The sequence below is a fragment of the Oculina patagonica genome, chromosome 4, assembly GCF_052425735.1.
Source record: "Oculina patagonica isolate OP01 chromosome 4, crgOcupat, whole genome shotgun sequence".
NCBI classification, from domain to species: Eukaryota; Metazoa; Cnidaria; class Anthozoa; order Scleractinia; family Oculinidae; genus Oculina; species Oculina patagonica.
In genome coordinates, this window is record NC_135761.1 from 7075462 (window position 1) to 7092407 (window position 16946).

Sequence of the window (16946 nt, forward strand, 5' to 3'; positions counted from 1 at the left end):
AGTGCGCGTGGTGGAGAGTCGAATTGTATTCCATCATAATCAAAAGATGTTACATTGAAGTACTAAAGAATCTTGAATCTGTCGATAGCCGCCCTGTTACTAAAGGCTATTATACTGTATAGTGGTTCCATTTCCCACCGTTATCAGCAACTTAACTTGAATGAGTCGAGATTTACAAGTTTGTAGCTATTGACAATATCCATTGATTTATTATTCCTCCTTTTAAAATAACTGAATCGCGCAGTTTATTTCATCAAAGTATTGCAGTCATTCAAAAACTAATAAGCGAGAGGTTCGTTTTGCTTGAAATATTAAGTAAATATTAAGCGTTCTTTTACAGTCTCCAGAGAACACTAAAGACATTGTATCTTATTTTTTGAGCTTGAGACCATTCCTCATTATTTGCAATTTAATATGCAGACAAAAGCTGTCACAGTCTTGTAAGTTGTCGCAAATTGTAAACTTCATTTTCGTTATTAGTACTCATCAAAACGTTGCCTTACAGCAGGGTAGAAGTTTAATTACATGTTTGATATCCAAATATTAACGTTAAAGGTGTTCGGAAAAATGGTTTTGAAAATGCTTTTCGACGTTGCTCGTCACAAGGTATATCGCGAAGTGAAAAACACCAACTTGCTTACGCACGACCTAAAACTGACTTCAGTATTGACAATTTTACGACTTGTTTACCTTCCACGAATGTTATTACACGTGGTAAGAGTTTACTTTCACTAGCATTTCATCAAAAAAGTCCAAAATGTATGTTTTTACTTTCAAAAAGACAGTGAAAATCACAGTGCTGACAAAATGAATGAGATAGTGTTTAATGCCAGCGAGAGGGTTAAAGTCTATTTCGATGATAACGGGCACGTTATGACAAATTGTCACGGAATGAAAACAAATTTTAGAGTCCTCAATGTTTATATGGTCAGGTCACTGCAATAGTTGTCAAAGTGAACAAAACGTCTGTATTTGACCTCTAAACAGGAGAACACTGGCGTGACTATTCCTTTGCTACACTTCCGGTTCAAGACAAAATAAACCATTTTCCAACCGTGCCTGATTCGACTGGCCTGAAAAACTTTTATCCTTATATATATAATATAAATATCTCCACTTTTTCAAATAGCCAAAAAAAGCTTTAGACACCCGTGCATTCTTTGTATTCTTTATCTTGTCAGTTATGACAGTTTATTTTTTATTGTAATTCTAATTTAATAGCCCTTGCAAACGAGAAAATTCTCGCCGATGACTCAATGTATTGTTTCCTCTAAACTACCAATCACGTTCCATATTTAACGAATAAGGATTCATCGCGATTTTCCAACGTACACAACTTTCTTGAGGTAAAGAGAAGGTTTACTGATATTTTTCGCAGGGTAAGGAATTAACTCCACGATTCAAAGCCTATTCGGTCCACTATGAAGCTTTTCGCATTTCACATCGGCCTGCTTTTCGCGGCGGTATTTGTGATGTCTTTTGCCCTACATTGCATTTATGCCATGGACGAAACTCCCGATGGTTTTCGCCGAGAAATGGAAGATGATGAAAAACATCCCCAGCCGCTACGAGAACGACGATCCGTTAAAAATAATGCGACCCAGGATATTCTGAAACGACTGCAAGACATGGAGAAAAAGTATGTATCATTTTCTGGTAGTTTGCGACTTAATGAACAAAACACAGAGTAGCTACAGTAAAATGGATCGATCAGTTCATCCCTAACGAAAACGTCTTTTCTAATGAAAAATTTAAGTTGTGGCATTGATTCAGCTAACTTATTAAGCTTAAAAAAATGATTTTCATTATTTATAAATAATAACTAATAGCCACTAGGAAAACTGCAACTCAGCGATGAAACTAACTTTAACATGCTACAGACTGGATCAGTTGAAAAAAGAAAGACAATTTAATGATATATGAGACAAATCTTGATTCTTGAACTGAAACAATTCATCAATAAGAAACTCCGGAACTAAAACAAATCTTAAAAATAGCGTGAATACCAAAGCAAAATTAATGTGCCTACTTACAGTTTATTTGTCAATCCGTTGATCATTTGCCCTTCTCGAAAGCTTGAAAAACTTTTATAAGAGCATTTTTAACAGTCCTTTCCTTTTGTCACAGGCATAACGAAAGTACTAAGCGATTGAAAAAACTGGAGAAAAGGTTTGTTATAAAACTACACTCAGTTTACTGCCGATCAGATACCCTCTATTACTCCCAATCTTTAATCAAGATGTAACAGTATATGGGATTGTTTAGTCTAGCTAATTTCAAGTAATATAGCGAGTTTATATGGAATATAAATGCCAATTTATATGTAATATAAATTTAAGTTAATGTGATAACCATGAAGGGATTTTAGTGAAGTAAAAAGAATACTCCAGTGAAATATATAGATATGTCACGCAATAGGCTGCAAGACTCTAACACTCTTGCGTTACATTCAAAGGTCAAATTCACTTCTGTACCAGTATGATGCGCAATTTCGGGCTGGCCAATCATATTGCCCCTATTCTATCATGTCAATCAAGGTCATGCGGTTTTATCTAGACATCATTAAAGGACCCTAGTCAGCCACGCCTTTGATTTTGTTTACATACAAGAATTTCGGTATTATTTTTTCTCAGAGCTTGTCTAAAGGAAAGAGATCAATGTGAAACTGCTAAAAGTAGTTAAACAGACTTCAAGTGCAATGAGATTTCGCTTCGCCATACGGTTTTCATAATTTTGATGGCATCGAAAATGGCGGAGGCTGACTAAGATCCTTTATAAGTTCAACTGTTAAATTTCACTCCAAACAAACAAGAGAATGATAGAATAACTAGTCAAAAATAAGCACCGATAATTTTAAAAAGTATTTGTGGCAGTCTAATACCTTAGTAAAGCAAATGCACAAGTGGACGAGGATTTCTTTTCAACGTGCGAAAAATCCGAATTTAGATGGCAGAGAAAATGGCGGAGGCTGACTAGGATCCTTTAATTTTACTTCAAATTCTTTTGAGCTCTAAAATGGTTCTCACAATAATTCCCACCCACCCAACCCTCTTTGGTTTTCTTTTAGCATAGTACTCGTAGATATTTAGGCAATGTTGAAATTCTACACACAAATACTGCTATTTAGAGGGTTGTCATTTATTATGATAATGAGTATTATTATTTTTAAACATTAGCCATAGCTGATGGACTAAAGCAGCAATTCTGCTTATATAGAAACTGTTATAATTGTTACCATTTTTGTATGCTAACTCAAGTTTTAGTAGAACTAATGGACTTAAGCAGCATGCCTGCTTATAGAGACATTGTTTTTACATTGTTACTATTTTGTATGCTAACTCAGGCTTAGAGCTTATAGAATGAAGCAGCATGACTGCTTATTAAGATGTTGTTAGTATTGTTAACATTTTGTATGCCAACTCAAGCTTACAGCTGTTGGCCTTGAGTGTTACACAGCCCAAGTGCTATGTAGTGATTCAAAGTCAAATTTAACGTCAAAAACTCAGAACTTTTAATACATGATACGATCCAGGTTTCAAGATTACACTCTAACAATCCAGGTTCAGTTCAGGCATACCAACTATAGTTCAGGTTTTCTACAAATACAAATATGAACTAGTAAACATAGGAAACGAATCGAAGTACATGTAGGTACATTTTGCAAATAATATGACTCTTACCGACTGTTTCGTTAGGTCCAAAATGTTCAACAAGGTAAAGAAATAAAAACAACATGGCGAATCCAAGCGAGAACAACGCACATGGTTGGTCACGTGATGCAAATTCGTGACGTAATATAGGTCCGCACAACGTGCACGCAATGGTAGCTACACCGGCCCCTAAATGAACATTCTAGAAATAGTTTCATTTACACCATACTTATCAGCTAACGTTGCGAACTTAAACATCCTTATTTTAGGTAAATACACAGTTCTTTGTTCGTCAATAAAACACAACTTTAAATGTCATTAAGTGGTGTCCACTCGTTGTTGTCCACTCGTGATTGACAGGATGAGTATACAAAGTTTGATCCATGTTAACCGCAACTTTACAATGTCCAGCATACATGTCAAATGCATCATACTTGAAGGAAATGTTCCTGACAGTACAAATTGCTTAAGGACTTGACATTTCAAGGCGACACAACTTGGTGATTGGTCGGGTAAGAACAGTTCTTGTCACTTTGATTTCTCTTTCTCGTCGACGCTTTGCACGAGTCACAACAGTGCAACTTGTTAGCACCTTTGCAGAACGCACATATCCATCTTCACTCTCAAACACTTCCACAACTCGGGCTAATGGCCACTGACCTCTTGGGTAATTCTCATCTGCCAGAAGAACGAGTTCACCAACCTTAAGGTTCTCTCTCGGTTCATTCCACTTCTTTCGTTCTTGGAGGGTAGGAAGATATTCCTTAATCCACCGTTTCCAGAATACACTTGCTAAGTACTGCGCTTGTCTCCACTGTCGTCTACAATGCAAATCCTCCTTCTCAAAGATTCCAGGGGGCAAACTGGCACATGGTCGCAGCTGCAACAGATGATTTGGTGTAAGGGGTTCTTCATCCATTGGGTCATCACTATTTCGTGTTAACGGCCTACTGTTTAGAATGTTAGTTGCTTCTGTTAGAACAGTCGACAAGACTTCATCGCATACCACCTGTTCTTTCAAAAGAGCCTTCAGGATTTGGCGTACAGACCTTATCATTCTCTCCCATGATCCCCCCATGTGACTTGCTGCAGGAGGGTTAAAGATCCATTCGATACCTCTTTGCGCACAAAACCCACTGATTGTTTGCTGATTCCACTCGTTAACAGCATCCTTAAGCTCCTTATCTGCTTTGGTAAAATTTGTGCCACAGTCACTGCGAATCTCTTTCGGGTATCCTCGGAGGTTAATGAATCTCCTCAGTGCATTGATCATGGAATCTGTATTCAGGCTATGTGCAACTTCCAAGTGTATAGCACGGACAGTTAAGCATGTGAATAGGCAACCCCAACGTTTAACTCGACTTCTTCCTTGCTTCACCTCTATAGGCCCAAAATAGTCCACACCAACATATGTGAAGGGAGGTTCATGTGGAGTAATTCTGTCTTCGGGCAACTTGGCCATAAACTGCTCTCCAGTGGGCGCTTTCCTTCTCTGGCAATCAAGACACTTCTTTAACACACGACGCACTGCAGAACGTCCCTTTACAACCCAGAACCTTTCCCTCAGGGACGTCAGAACGGATTCTTGACCGAGGTGGCCAACCTTAATGTGATGATACTGGATAATCAGTTCTGTGACATGGTGGTGACTGGGAAGGATAAATGGATGCTTCAAATCTTCATCTATTGGAGCACACTCCAGTCTTCCACCAACTGACAACAACCCATTTCTCAACTTCGGATTCAACTTGAAAATCGAGGATCCCTCTTTCTTTATGACCCTCTTGATCTGTCGTTCACTTGAACCAGACGACATGTTGACGAGTGCCTTATACACATTTGGGAATGCCGACTTCTGCACCCGTCGAATTACTTCTTCTTCAGCCTTCTGAAGCTCAACGACTGTTAGGTTTCCAATTCTTACTTCTGGTTTGCCAGAAGGACAGCCATCATTAAGGGTAGCATCTTTCTTCTTACAAACTTTGCTTCGTATAAACTGCTTGTAGCGTAACAGCCAAGCGAATGCTCTCTTCAGTTTCCACCAGGAAGAGTAGTGATGTATCAAGCTGTCAAATGGATCTTGTGCTACACTAGTAGCATAAATTCGACTTTCCTTTCTTACTTCAGCATCACTGTCCTTTAGCTCAGGTACTTCAATCATTGAAGGCCAGCAGTTTTCTTCTTTCCAGAGGAATGCAGGGCCATTCAACCACCGACTATTCCTTGTCATGTCATCAAGCCTTAACCCTTTTGATGCATCATCTGCTGGATTGTCGTCTCGGTTGACATATCTCCAGTCTGAAACGGATGATCCACTGCGAATGGCCGTGAGGCGATTTGACTCGAAGGTGTGGAACCGTTTAGAGTCATTGTTAAGGCATTTCAGCACTGTAGTAGAGTCAGTCCAATAATTCACTCGATCCACTTCAATTTCCAACTCTTCTCTGATTATTCCACTCAACTTAACAGAAATAACCGCGGCAGTTAACTCTAATCTCGGTATCGTTATTTCGTGAATGGGAGCCAATCGGGCTTTCCCCATAACAAAGCTGCAATGGATTTGGTCAAAGACATCAACAAGGCGTAAATAGGCTACTGCTCCGTACCCCACACGCGATCCATCTGAGAAAATGTGCAGCTGAACATTCTTAATTTCGCCAAAATGCTTTGGTTTGAAGCATCGGTCAACTTGGACTTCTTCCAACTTCAAAAGATCCTCCAGCCAATGAGACCACTGAACTTTGTCTTGTTCTTCTATCTCAGTATCCCAGCTCAACTTCCTCCGGCAGAGGTCTTGTAGTAAAAGTTTTCCTTTCATAACATAAGGGGCAATGAATCCTAACGGGTCAAACAACGAACTCACAAGTGAAAGGATACCACGTCTCGTCATTGGCTTTACTTTGGCCAGAGTCTGAACTTTGGTTGACACATCCCAGACAAACTTGTCAGCTTCTATATTCCACTTCAATCCAAGGGCACATGCAGTTGGCAAGTCTTCTATGTCTAGGTTAACTACAGAACTTGCTCTCTCACACTCAGGAATCTCAACCAGTACATCTCTGTCATTGCTAAGCCACTTGGTTAACCTAAACCCTCCTTTCTTCAGTAGCTCTCGTAACTGTGTTGACAACTTTATTGCGGTTTCAGGAGAAGAAACAGATTTCATCAGGTCGTCAACGTACATGTTTCTCATCACAGTCTGAATTGTTTCAGGGTCAAACTCTTCCAGGCATGTCGACGCTGTCTTCTGTAGGCAGAAGTTGGCACAACTAGGCGAGGAGGTTGCACCAAACAGGTGTTTCACCATGCGGTATTCTTCTGGTTCTTTCTCCAGGTCCCCATCAGGCCACCAAAGAAACCTCAACACATTGTTATCTTCGGGGTCAACATAGACTTGGTGGAACATAGCTTCTATATCGGCTGCAATAGCTATTGGCTCTTGCCGAAATCTAATCAACACTCCAACAAGCGGATTTGTCAAATCAGGGCCTTGCAATAATTGCTGATTCAAGGAGGTTCCACGATATTTCGCACCACAGTCAAATACAACTCTAACCTTCCCTGGCTTCAACGGGTGTGTCACAGGGTGATGTGGCAGGTACCAGACTGGTTTCTCTTTCAAATTCAGCTCTTCTGTTGGAACTTTCTGGGCATGACCTTTCATTATGTACTCTTGCATTGTGGTACGGTACTTCAGGAGTAGATCTTCATCCTTAAGGAGTCGCTTCTTTAGAAGTTGTAACCTCTGTTCCGCCACAGGTCTATTGTTTGGTAGTTCTGGGCATCCTTGTCGCCATGGCAATGCAACTTGGAAATGCTCTCCAACTCTTTGTAGGGATTCCTCCATTTTGTTCAAGGCTAACTTGTCTTCAACTGATGGTGAGACTGTTGTCCCAATCACAGAGTCTCCAAAATCTGTCTTCCAAAGCCGTTCAAGTTGCTGGTGCAGGGTATCATTGTCAATGTCACAGTCAATTAATTCTTCCTTTTCTTCCTTTAACGGAGGGAGATTTACAACAGCTCGCTGCTCTAGCCTCTCGATGGGTTCCCTGTGCTCAAAATTGCCAACACTCTCTGACCACATTGCAGTTTCGAATTTCACCCCAGTTTTGTCAATTGCCTTAGTCGAAGGATTCTCATGCAAACAACATCCGCCCAAATCCATGTCATCCGCAGATGTAACTCGGACAAAGTTCACCGAACAATGTTCATCTTCTTTGCGTTCACCCATCGGACCTATCACTGTCCACCCCAGGCTGTAACGGATAGCTATTGGCTCGTCGATTGCACCAGCTTTAAACTCTAATGGGAGGAAGAGACTAGGCTTTTCTTTAAGACCAATCAACAACAAAACTTCTCTATTTCCAACTTCGGGAATGTCAATGCCTCGTAGGTGAGGCCAGCAAGCAAGATCTTCTTTCTTTGGAATACAACTTGGAGAGATAGGCATCTGTGCGACTGTCTTTACACTCGGTAACTCCACCACAACTGACTCATCCATAGACATTACAGTCAAGTCTACCACACGACTCTCCATCTGAGTTGAACCAGTCATTCCAGTCAGCGTAAAGTTAAGCCTTTCTCCTTCCAGCTCAAGTTTGTTAGCTAATCGTTCATGACACAATGTCACCTCTGATCCATTATCAAGAAGGGCATATGTCTGAATAATCTCGTTGCCCTTCCCTCGAACCTTAACAGGGATAATTCCCAGACACACTCTTGTTTCTCCAGCCCCAGTAGCTGCCACAGCAATTCCATTTCCATCACCGGCCCCAGTAACGTCACCTGACCTAGCAGTCCCTTGACTTGGTTGCAAATGTTGCTCTGCAATAGCAGCGGTTGCAAAGTTACTGTTTTGACTAGCAGTGTTTCTGTTCATACTGTTAAGGTCTCTTCGAATTCCAGCAGCGGGGCGATGCATCAGGGTATGGTGACTACCTCCACAACCAGGCCTTTGACACTTGAAATTTACTTTCGGGCACTCCTTGGCAATATGTCCCTTAACTAGACACTTATTACACAGTCCACCACTTTGCACAATTTTCCACTTCTCTTCATAGGTGAGGCCTTTGAATTTACCACACTTCCAAACGTCATGCTGCTTTGTGCAAACTTGACAAGGCGCGGGGGCATCCACAAATTTCGATCCTCTAGCATTCTCGTTTTGACCATCGCGAGTTGGTCCAGTTCCAGTGGCAAATGCTGACAGGCTTGGGAAGTTTCCACTTTGATTCATTTTGTTTCTTTTAGGAGGTGTCTCCTTCAAAGTTCCAGTAACCATATCTCGGCCAAACTCGTTGTCCACCAATTTAGCTCTTTCCTTGACAAATGCTACAAAGTCTTGAAACTTAGGTCTGCGGTCGGCTGCAATAATCCTCCCAGCACACTCGGTCCATCTCCCTCTTAGAAACATTGGCAACTTCTTTGCGAGCTCTCGCAAAGTGTTCATGTGATTAAGATCGGACACATATTCAGCACCCATGCCGCTCAAAGTTCGATCTGCGGTGTCCAAATGTCTGCTGAGCTCCAACAACGAAGGTCCATCCACACTCTTCATACAAGGCAGATTCAACAACTTCTTAACATGAGCCTCCGCAATCACATGCGGTTTTCCAAAGTTCTCCCGTAAGGTTTGTTTTGCTACTCGGTAACCATCGTTACGCAGATTTGAACAACTTTCGATAGCTTCCTTTGCCTTTCCTGTGCAGTGTTGTATGAGAAGTTGTAATCTCCTGGACTCATCCGGATTATCCCTTTCCAAATAGGTTTCAAAATTGTGCATAAAGGTGACGTACTTCAATGGATCACCATCAAACCGATGATACTCAACCTTAGGTGAGGAAACTACCTGTCTCAAAGCCTTTACCATCTCTTGACCACTATCGAACTGCTCATTTGCTGGTTCTACTTTCACGACTGGCGGCACATAGGGTCGAGGCATCTGCCAAGAAGAGGACCAAGTTTCACTAACACGTTGTCCAACTGATGTCTGCCTGGGTTCAATTTTTGGCAAGGAACTCCTACTTGTCACAAGGTTGGGAGGTGTACACTGTGGGTTTCGTATAATGGGTGCCGGCGCGGTCGACACATTTCCAGCCAAAGTAGTCAACGCCGGAATAGAATCAGTTGGCTCCACAGATCCAGGACAAATTAAATCAACCTGCTCAGTCCTACGGGGTAAGGCTGCTCTCTGATTCGACAGGGTTGAAGTAACTATGGTTGTATTGTCTAAATGATCATTCACACTGACCTTTGAGCTATCTGGAATTTTACTCCTTTGTGAAGGCTCTAAATAACCCAGGAAGGATTTCTCGCGTGATTGTTCCATGCTTTCCTCTTCATAAATCTGAAGAGAGACTGCCGCCCTTTCAGTCTCCATTTCTGCTTCTATTAGCTCCTTCTTCCTTCGAATTTCTTGCATTTCCTGTTCAAACTGCTGTCTAATCCCTAACTGTCGTAGATTCAATTGCGCCAGGGCCAATTTCTCCCTTTTTCTAGACACTGTAGACAATCTTGAACTCGACGTGGAAACCCCACTTCGTCTGCTCCTTTGCGTTCCGCGAGAAAACTCACTATAGTTATCTCCTCGTTCGGGTTCTCTGTCCTTGTACCATAATCGCACGGTGAAGTCGAGATTGAGCTTTCGTTGCAGCTGTTCATCGTATGTCTTCTGTGTCTGTTCCAAAACAAGGGTGTCCATAAAAGGATCCAATAATTTCAGATAACTTTCGTGAGCGTCCACGAATTTACGCCAAGATTCATCAAATCTCGCATATTCCTTCGACACATCTTCACGACTTGCATCGCTTTCGGTAAGGTGAACAATTTCATTATAAACCTTCGTCAAATTTCCAATATGGGCGGCGCGTGATTTTTGAAGAGCGAGTTTCTTTTCGTTTAAGACGCCTTCCCTGTCTTGCATAACACTAGCTTGTCTATCCCTTGTGCTTCTCCTTTCTTCCATTCCAATTTCGTCGCTCGTACCATTAGCTGCGGTATCGAAGAATCCATTCGCTTCCAGTGGCGATTCAGGTTGTTCGTCTGACATATTCCGTAAACACAACAAATCGTTTCGCCGTTCGCATTCCACACAATCCACCAAATTTCCAATTCCGATAATTTCCAAGGCGAAGTAGTCGAAAACTGTTACACAGCCCAAGTGCTATGTAGTGATTCAAAGTCAAATTTAACGTCAAAAACTCAGAACTTTTAATACATGATACGATCCAGGTTTCAAGATTACACTCTAACAATCCAGGTTCAGTTCAGGCATACCAACTATAGTTCAGGTTTTCTACAAATACAAATATGAACTAGTAAACATAGGAAACGAATCGAAGTACATGTAGGTACATTTTGCAAATAATATGACTCTTACCGACTGTTTCGTTAGGTCCAAAATGTTCAACAAGGTAAAGAAATAAAAACAACATGGCGAATCCAAGCGAGAACAACGCACATGGTTGGTCACGTGATGCAAATTCGTGACGTAATATAGGTCCGCACAACGTGCACGCAATGGTAGCTACATTGAGCAATATCTCTTCTTCTTGGGACATCGATATAACTATTACCTTAGGTGTTAAGCTGGCATATACTAACTCGACCATTCTGTTATTCGTTTACTGACTTTCATTTCTGATCTTTTTCAATAGGTTAAGACCATCTTACCTAAGTGTTGTTTTTCTTAAAATAAATAAACCACGGGAAGGGATGAAGTGCTCCATACAATTCGCCCTTTTGCCCCAAAGCCTCACAGGGTCAGCTTTCCCTGTAGAGTGGGCCCCCAGTGTTGCTGTTGTTGGCTGTTGTGTTTGTTCCCAAGGGTCCTGGAGATTAGGAACCCAGTTTCTTGGGAACCAGGGAATGTGGTTGCGTTTGTTCCCAAGGGTCTTAGGACCCCAGTTTCTTGGGAACCAGAGAATGTGGTTGTGTTTGTTCCCAAGGGTCTTACAGTGTAGGACCCCAGTTTCTTGGGAACTATTCCCAAGGGTCTCAGGACCCCAATTTCTTGGGAACCAGGGAATGTGGTTGTGTTTGTTCCCAAGGGTCTTAGGACCCCAGTTTCTTGGGAACCATGAAAAGTGGTTGTGTTTGTTCCCAACCTCTCGTTGCCAACCAACTAACCTGTGATACCCTGCATGATTCCTATTGGCAACTCGAGCACTTCATCCCTTACCCCTTTTCTACCACTGAACTTGTTGTCTTGTTTTCATTTCATGGATTGGGAGCATTAAGTTCTAATAAATATAAGTGTACGGCTTAAAAATATCACGGAAGCTTTCGGAGAACTGATAAAATTTCATTCATTCTTTTCGAGCTTTTATCGCTTAAAGTTACAGCTGTTTCAGAGCTTAAACAAACATCAGCGAAGAGGACATTTGCGCTTTTAAACATTTGCTGCCAGCTAATAAAAATATGTGACTATGGCAAAAATCATAAAAAAATGTTTTCTCTGGCAAATAATTCTCCATTACAGCCCTGCTTCATTAGATTGTGTCAGTTATTGTACTTTGTGTAATCGCACTCGGCTTGCACTAGACTGTGTGGTTGCTGTAGTTTGTATAATTACTGTAATTTGTGAAAATGCTGTCATTTAGTTACTGAAGTTTGTGTAGTTGCTGTAGTTGCTGTAGCTTGTGTAGTTACTGTAGTTTGTGTAGTTGCTGTAGTTTATGTAGTTGCTGTAGTTTGTGTAGTTGCTGTAGTTTGTGTAGTTGCTGTAGTTTGTGTAGTTACTGTAGTTTGTGTAGTTGCTGTAGTTGTGTAGTTGCTGTAGTTTGTGTAGTTGCTGTAGTTTGTGTAGTTGCTGTAGTTTGTGTAGTTACTGTAATTTGTGTAGTTGCTGTAGTTTGTGTAGTTGCTGTTTTTGCTGTAGTTGCTGTAGTTTGTGTAGTTGCTGTAGTTTGTGTAGTTACTATAGTTTGTGTAGTTGCTGTAGTTTGTGTAGTTACTGTAGTTTGTGTAGTTGCTGTAGTTTGTGTAGTTGCTGTAGCTTATGTAGTTGCTGTAGATTGTGTAGTTGCTGTAGTTTGTGTAGTTGCTGTTTTTGCTGTAGTTTGTATAGTTCCTGTAGTTGCTGTAGTTTGTATAGTTCCTGTAGTTTGTGTAGTTGCTGTACTCTTGTCAGTGTGGTTTCTGTAGTTTGTGTATCAGGACATTTTACAAGTGTATCACCTTCCTAGGTGTACTAAATAATGGTTATTTTAATTTGAAGCTGTTCTCTAGAATTTCGTTTTGATAGTGATATTGAATAATTTCTGTGCAGTTTTAAAAGTGTTTTTGTTAGTTGTGAATATAAAAATTAACTGTAATAAATATATTTCTGTAGAATTGAAGCACTACTACAGCCCGGAAAATCTGGCTATCCTTGGTTCTTGTCCAAATACTTTCAAGGTGCGTAGCCTAAATTTATCACTAAATTAGAGTTTGTTTTTCATTCAGTTTTTTATTTGTGTAATCAACACTCCAATTCCTTTCTGTTTCAGAACGGGACAACCGAAATAACGGACTGGGCTTTTTGGGAATGCGTGGTCCTCCCGGTAGACCCGGGCAAACTGGGCCAAAAGGTATGCATTAGAAATCGCTTTTAAAGTAATAAGAAAGCTGCATACATAGTGAGTAGGATATAAACTATTGTAGCAAAGCTTGAAAAATAGAAACGTACATATAGGGCATATACCTACAGCAGAAAACAGAAGGTAATACAATATTAAAAAAAAATCATAAGCTAGAAAAAATAACGAGTTGAGTAAGTTGAAAGAGATATGATACCAGCCAGGATGAGCTAAGATGAAATGTTCTATTTCTGAATTCATTTGTAAAAAATTGATTTCTTTAGTCTGATTGGAATGAAAAATTTTACCGAAGTGGTGTAGTCAATAGTAAAGGTAAGAAAATGTCAAGGAATCAAACAGACAGTATCTGGCTTGAAAAACGCTATTGAAGCTAAGCAAGCAGACTTTATTATTTACAGGAGAGTCGGGGAAACCAGGAACACCAGGAGCTAAAGGAGAAAAAGGCCAAGATGGGAAGTCTGGGGTGCAGTATGTTCGCTGGGGAAGAACTACATGCCCTAGTGGTGCTGAAATTGTCTACAAAGGTAAGACGTGACTTATAAGGGCAATGTTTTGACACGATTTTAAATCACTATGGCAAAATTTTAAAAGGAAAGCCAGGCCTCTTTCCCTTTCTACCAGGTTAACCAATAAATTAGTTTTTGTTGATAAAATACAATAACAGCTACAACTTTTTGTTTGGTATGCCCACAAAACGAAATAAAGCAAAATTAAAAAAAAAAAAAACAAGATTAAATTTTCAAGATTTTTATTCAAATCAGCATAGAAACAGAGAATAGCCCATTAGGTATTTTACAAAATGTATTTATTACAAGTTTTAATAATATACATCAAAACATTTCTCAAATCTGATTGGCTTAGAGAAATGCAGTTTTTAAGAAATTCGATGCAGAAATGACGAAATTCAGTGCAAAAAAAAAAACAAACAAAAAAACGCGGCATCCTGATTGGTTAATAAACAAAGGCAGCCACAGAGGGCCAATCAAACGTTTCCACGCGATTTGAATGGCGTGAAGTTTGGATCTGCTTCGAGATGCGAGTAAAAAAAAATGGCTGGCGTTTTGAGCACAGTAGAGGACCAGAAGACAGCCGTAAATACCATAGCACTGAAAAGCACTGGTTTTTCGTTCTCGTTTTGGAATAACTGGTTTCCTAAAAAGGAAATTGCCGACGAAATCGAAACTACAAGCTGACTAAGCTTCACGCTTTGCTTGAGCAAATTTATTTACGCCGAATTCGCCGAATTCAAACACAACAAATACATTTTCGAAGATTATGGACCAGATAGCCTCAAAGTTATGCTTACATCGCTTGAAAGACACTGTACTTAAATGACAGAACTTATAGGCTTTCTATTGTACGAGACAGAGAATTGTTTCGTTCAAGGAAGTGTTGAAATGAAAAGCGAAACAGCTTCACTTGGCTGACCGTCGAGTGGAAAGCGCCCAAGCAAAGCTCGACAAGTATTAGAAGCAGAAGGAAATCTTTGGAAGAGGTAAAACCCAGAATCTTTTGTTAAGCCAGATTTTTTGACTAAAAAACTTTTGAAAACATTAAGGAACCTGTACGTTGTTTGGGCTTTGACCTTGTTTTGAATGAACGCGTGATGATATTTGCCGAGTTTGAATAAATTGTTTTTGTACAAGATTTGTGCATGTTATTTTCTCGCAATTTTTCATGAATATTATTAATAAGTAATCACATGATTTTTCTCGTGCAATTTGGGATAAATAAGCACTCGTAATTTTTTTAAAGACTACAAATTGATAGCCTTTGAAAAATTGACTCGTGCTTATTTATCCCAAATTGCACTCGAAATCATGTGATTACCTATACAAACACATTAGGTTACAATCGATCCACGGACTAACACTACGACAAAGATTATGTGTTTGAAAATAAGCAACTTAGTTTTCGACTTATTTTTTTAGTAACACTTGATACACTTGACAAGTATATTAAATTAAAACCAAAACATGTAATCGTATACATGTAGAAATTAAAATTAACAAATTCAACCTTTTTTTGGTTATTTAAGAATAACGATCATCTTTTCGATATTGTTAGGAAGAATTGGTGGTGAATATAATGGCCACCAAGGCGGGGGAGTGAACTACCTTTGTCTTCCGCTCAATCCAAAGTATGACAGATACAAGAACGGATTTCAGAACTCAGGATACATGTATGGCGCTGAGTATGAAGTCAGTGATAACGTCATATTTAAGAAGAACCTCCATAACTATGAGGCACCGTGTGCTGTTTGCTTCACCAAGTCACGTGGCTCAATGCTTATGATGCCCGCACGGAATGATTGTCCATCTGGCTGGACCGAGGAGTACCATGGGTACCTGATGACTGGATACTATGGTCACAAGAAGGGATATGACTTCATCTGTGTTGACGGAGACGCAGAGTCTGTCCCTGGTACCAAGGCTGACAAAAGTAGTGCGTTACTGTACCCCGTGCAAGGACAGTGTGGCTCACTACCGTGCGGTCCATACGTCGCCGGGAGGGAGTTCACTTGCGCTGTGTGTACCAACTGACGAGAAGGCTGTCACTACAGGGGCCATCAAAAGGCTACCAAAAAAAAAAACAGAACAGGGATTTCGTAGACTGTCTTGATTTAATGTAACGTAAAACTGAACAGAAACTAGATATTTTAGAGAAAGATGTAAACCATGATAAAGTTTTCTGCTTTTTGTCATCCAAGCGGGCGATTCACATCGATGTAGTGTAAACTATGATAACTACAATAAACTGTAGAAAGATCAATCAAAATGTTGTCTTGTTTGCTTCACTGCCATGTCGTCTCCAGAGCCTGTGATCCAGTTTGTTAACGCCACAAAATAACTGATTCCAATTCAGTTGCTGACTGCTGTATTGATCATGAGGACCCTTGCTATATTGCAGCAACTTATAATGCCGAGAAAGCAGCACTCTATTCAAACCGCTAAATTTGCAATCGATTGATCAAGCGCTTTACTGAGCAGGAAATACGCAACTGCCCGGGCTATTCGTGTAGACCATAGATCGCCTGAGTGGAGGAAAACTTTAAGGGAGACATACCGGACAGTTGTTTGCTTTCGATAAACTTTTCCCGCTAAACCGCTTTGTGCGGACGAGTGAAGAAATCCCTTCCAGCTGGCAATAGCTGTAAAGATCAGACTTATCAGTGGAGTATGCTCGAACTAATGTACATGTCGTAGAAACGGAAAGAACTATTAGGCTAACACCATGCAAGTTTCCGCAGTATGACGTTGATAAAAGATACGATTTCAAGCAAAAAGAAATTTTCAGCATAAATCGGGTGTGATGCATTATTAACGTTTTTAACTGCGTACACTCCTGCTGAACGACGGAGGACAGACTAAACGAGAGTTTAACACATCTTCCCCTGTGTGGCAGGGCTATAAAACTGCCCCGCACACTATCAAGAAAAAACTTAAACAATGCGACAATTTTATACTTCGCTGTTGCTAAAAAATAGCCATAACTCCAGAAAGAAGGCCAATAGTTACAGTAGCTTTAATTTCGTGAAGGGTTGAAACCACCCAAGCAGAGCTCGAGCAAGCAATCACACTCTCGCTCTACGTTGCCGCCAACGTTAGTGCTTTCATCTACTTCTATAGCTACTCTCGTTGAATTCGGGGTTTCTTACGTTTCATATATCGCATGTGTTATTATGAAAGTTTACAGATTTCCTGTTCGAGTCAACGGT

The 16946-nt window shown here is 40.4% G+C and overlaps 2 protein-coding genes across 5 annotated transcripts in view; one reads left to right on the top strand and one right to left on the bottom strand.

Annotated features, from left to right (window-relative positions):
• Window positions 1–15924, top strand: part of LOC144649290 (uncharacterized) — a 36885-nt gene extending 20961 nt beyond the window's left edge. The window contains exons 1-6 of one of the 2 annotated variants that reach the window (XM_078508765.1): window positions 1390–1639; window positions 2128–2169; window positions 12982–13046; window positions 13139–13219; window positions 13627–13752; window positions 15296–15924. In XM_078508765.1, coding sequence (XP_078364891.1) covers window positions 1422–1639; window positions 2128–2169; window positions 12982–13046; window positions 13139–13219; window positions 13627–13752; window positions 15296–15771 — 1008 coding nt within the window. In that variant the 5' untranslated portion in view covers window positions 1390–1421 and the 3' untranslated portion in view covers window positions 15772–15924. Of the gene's footprint in view, window positions 1–1389; window positions 1640–2127; window positions 2170–12981; window positions 13047–13138; window positions 13220–13626; window positions 13753–15295 lie in introns of those variants that run through there. The other variant, XM_078508766.1, reaches the window with a different exon arrangement.
• Window positions 3448–11180, bottom strand: LOC144649275 (uncharacterized). Of its 3 annotated transcripts, none has more exons than XR_013569873.1 (2): window positions 3681–11180; window positions 3448–3596 (listed from the first exon to the last, which is right to left on the bottom strand). XR_013569873.1 is itself a non-coding variant. In XM_078508748.1 (2 exons), the coding sequence occupies exon 2, from the start codon at window positions 10696–10698 to the stop codon at window positions 4117–4119; it is 6582 nt and encodes a 2193-aa protein (XP_078364874.1). In that variant the 5' UTR covers window positions 10699–10944; window positions 11029–11180; the 3' UTR covers window positions 3448–4116. The 3 variants fall into 3 exon arrangements, 1 of the variants encoding a protein (XP_078364874.1); XR_013569874.1 differs by having other exon boundaries at window positions 3448–3615; XM_078508748.1 differs by having other exon boundaries at window positions 3448–10944; window positions 11029–11180.
• Window positions 15925–16946: the final 1022 nt, after the last annotated feature.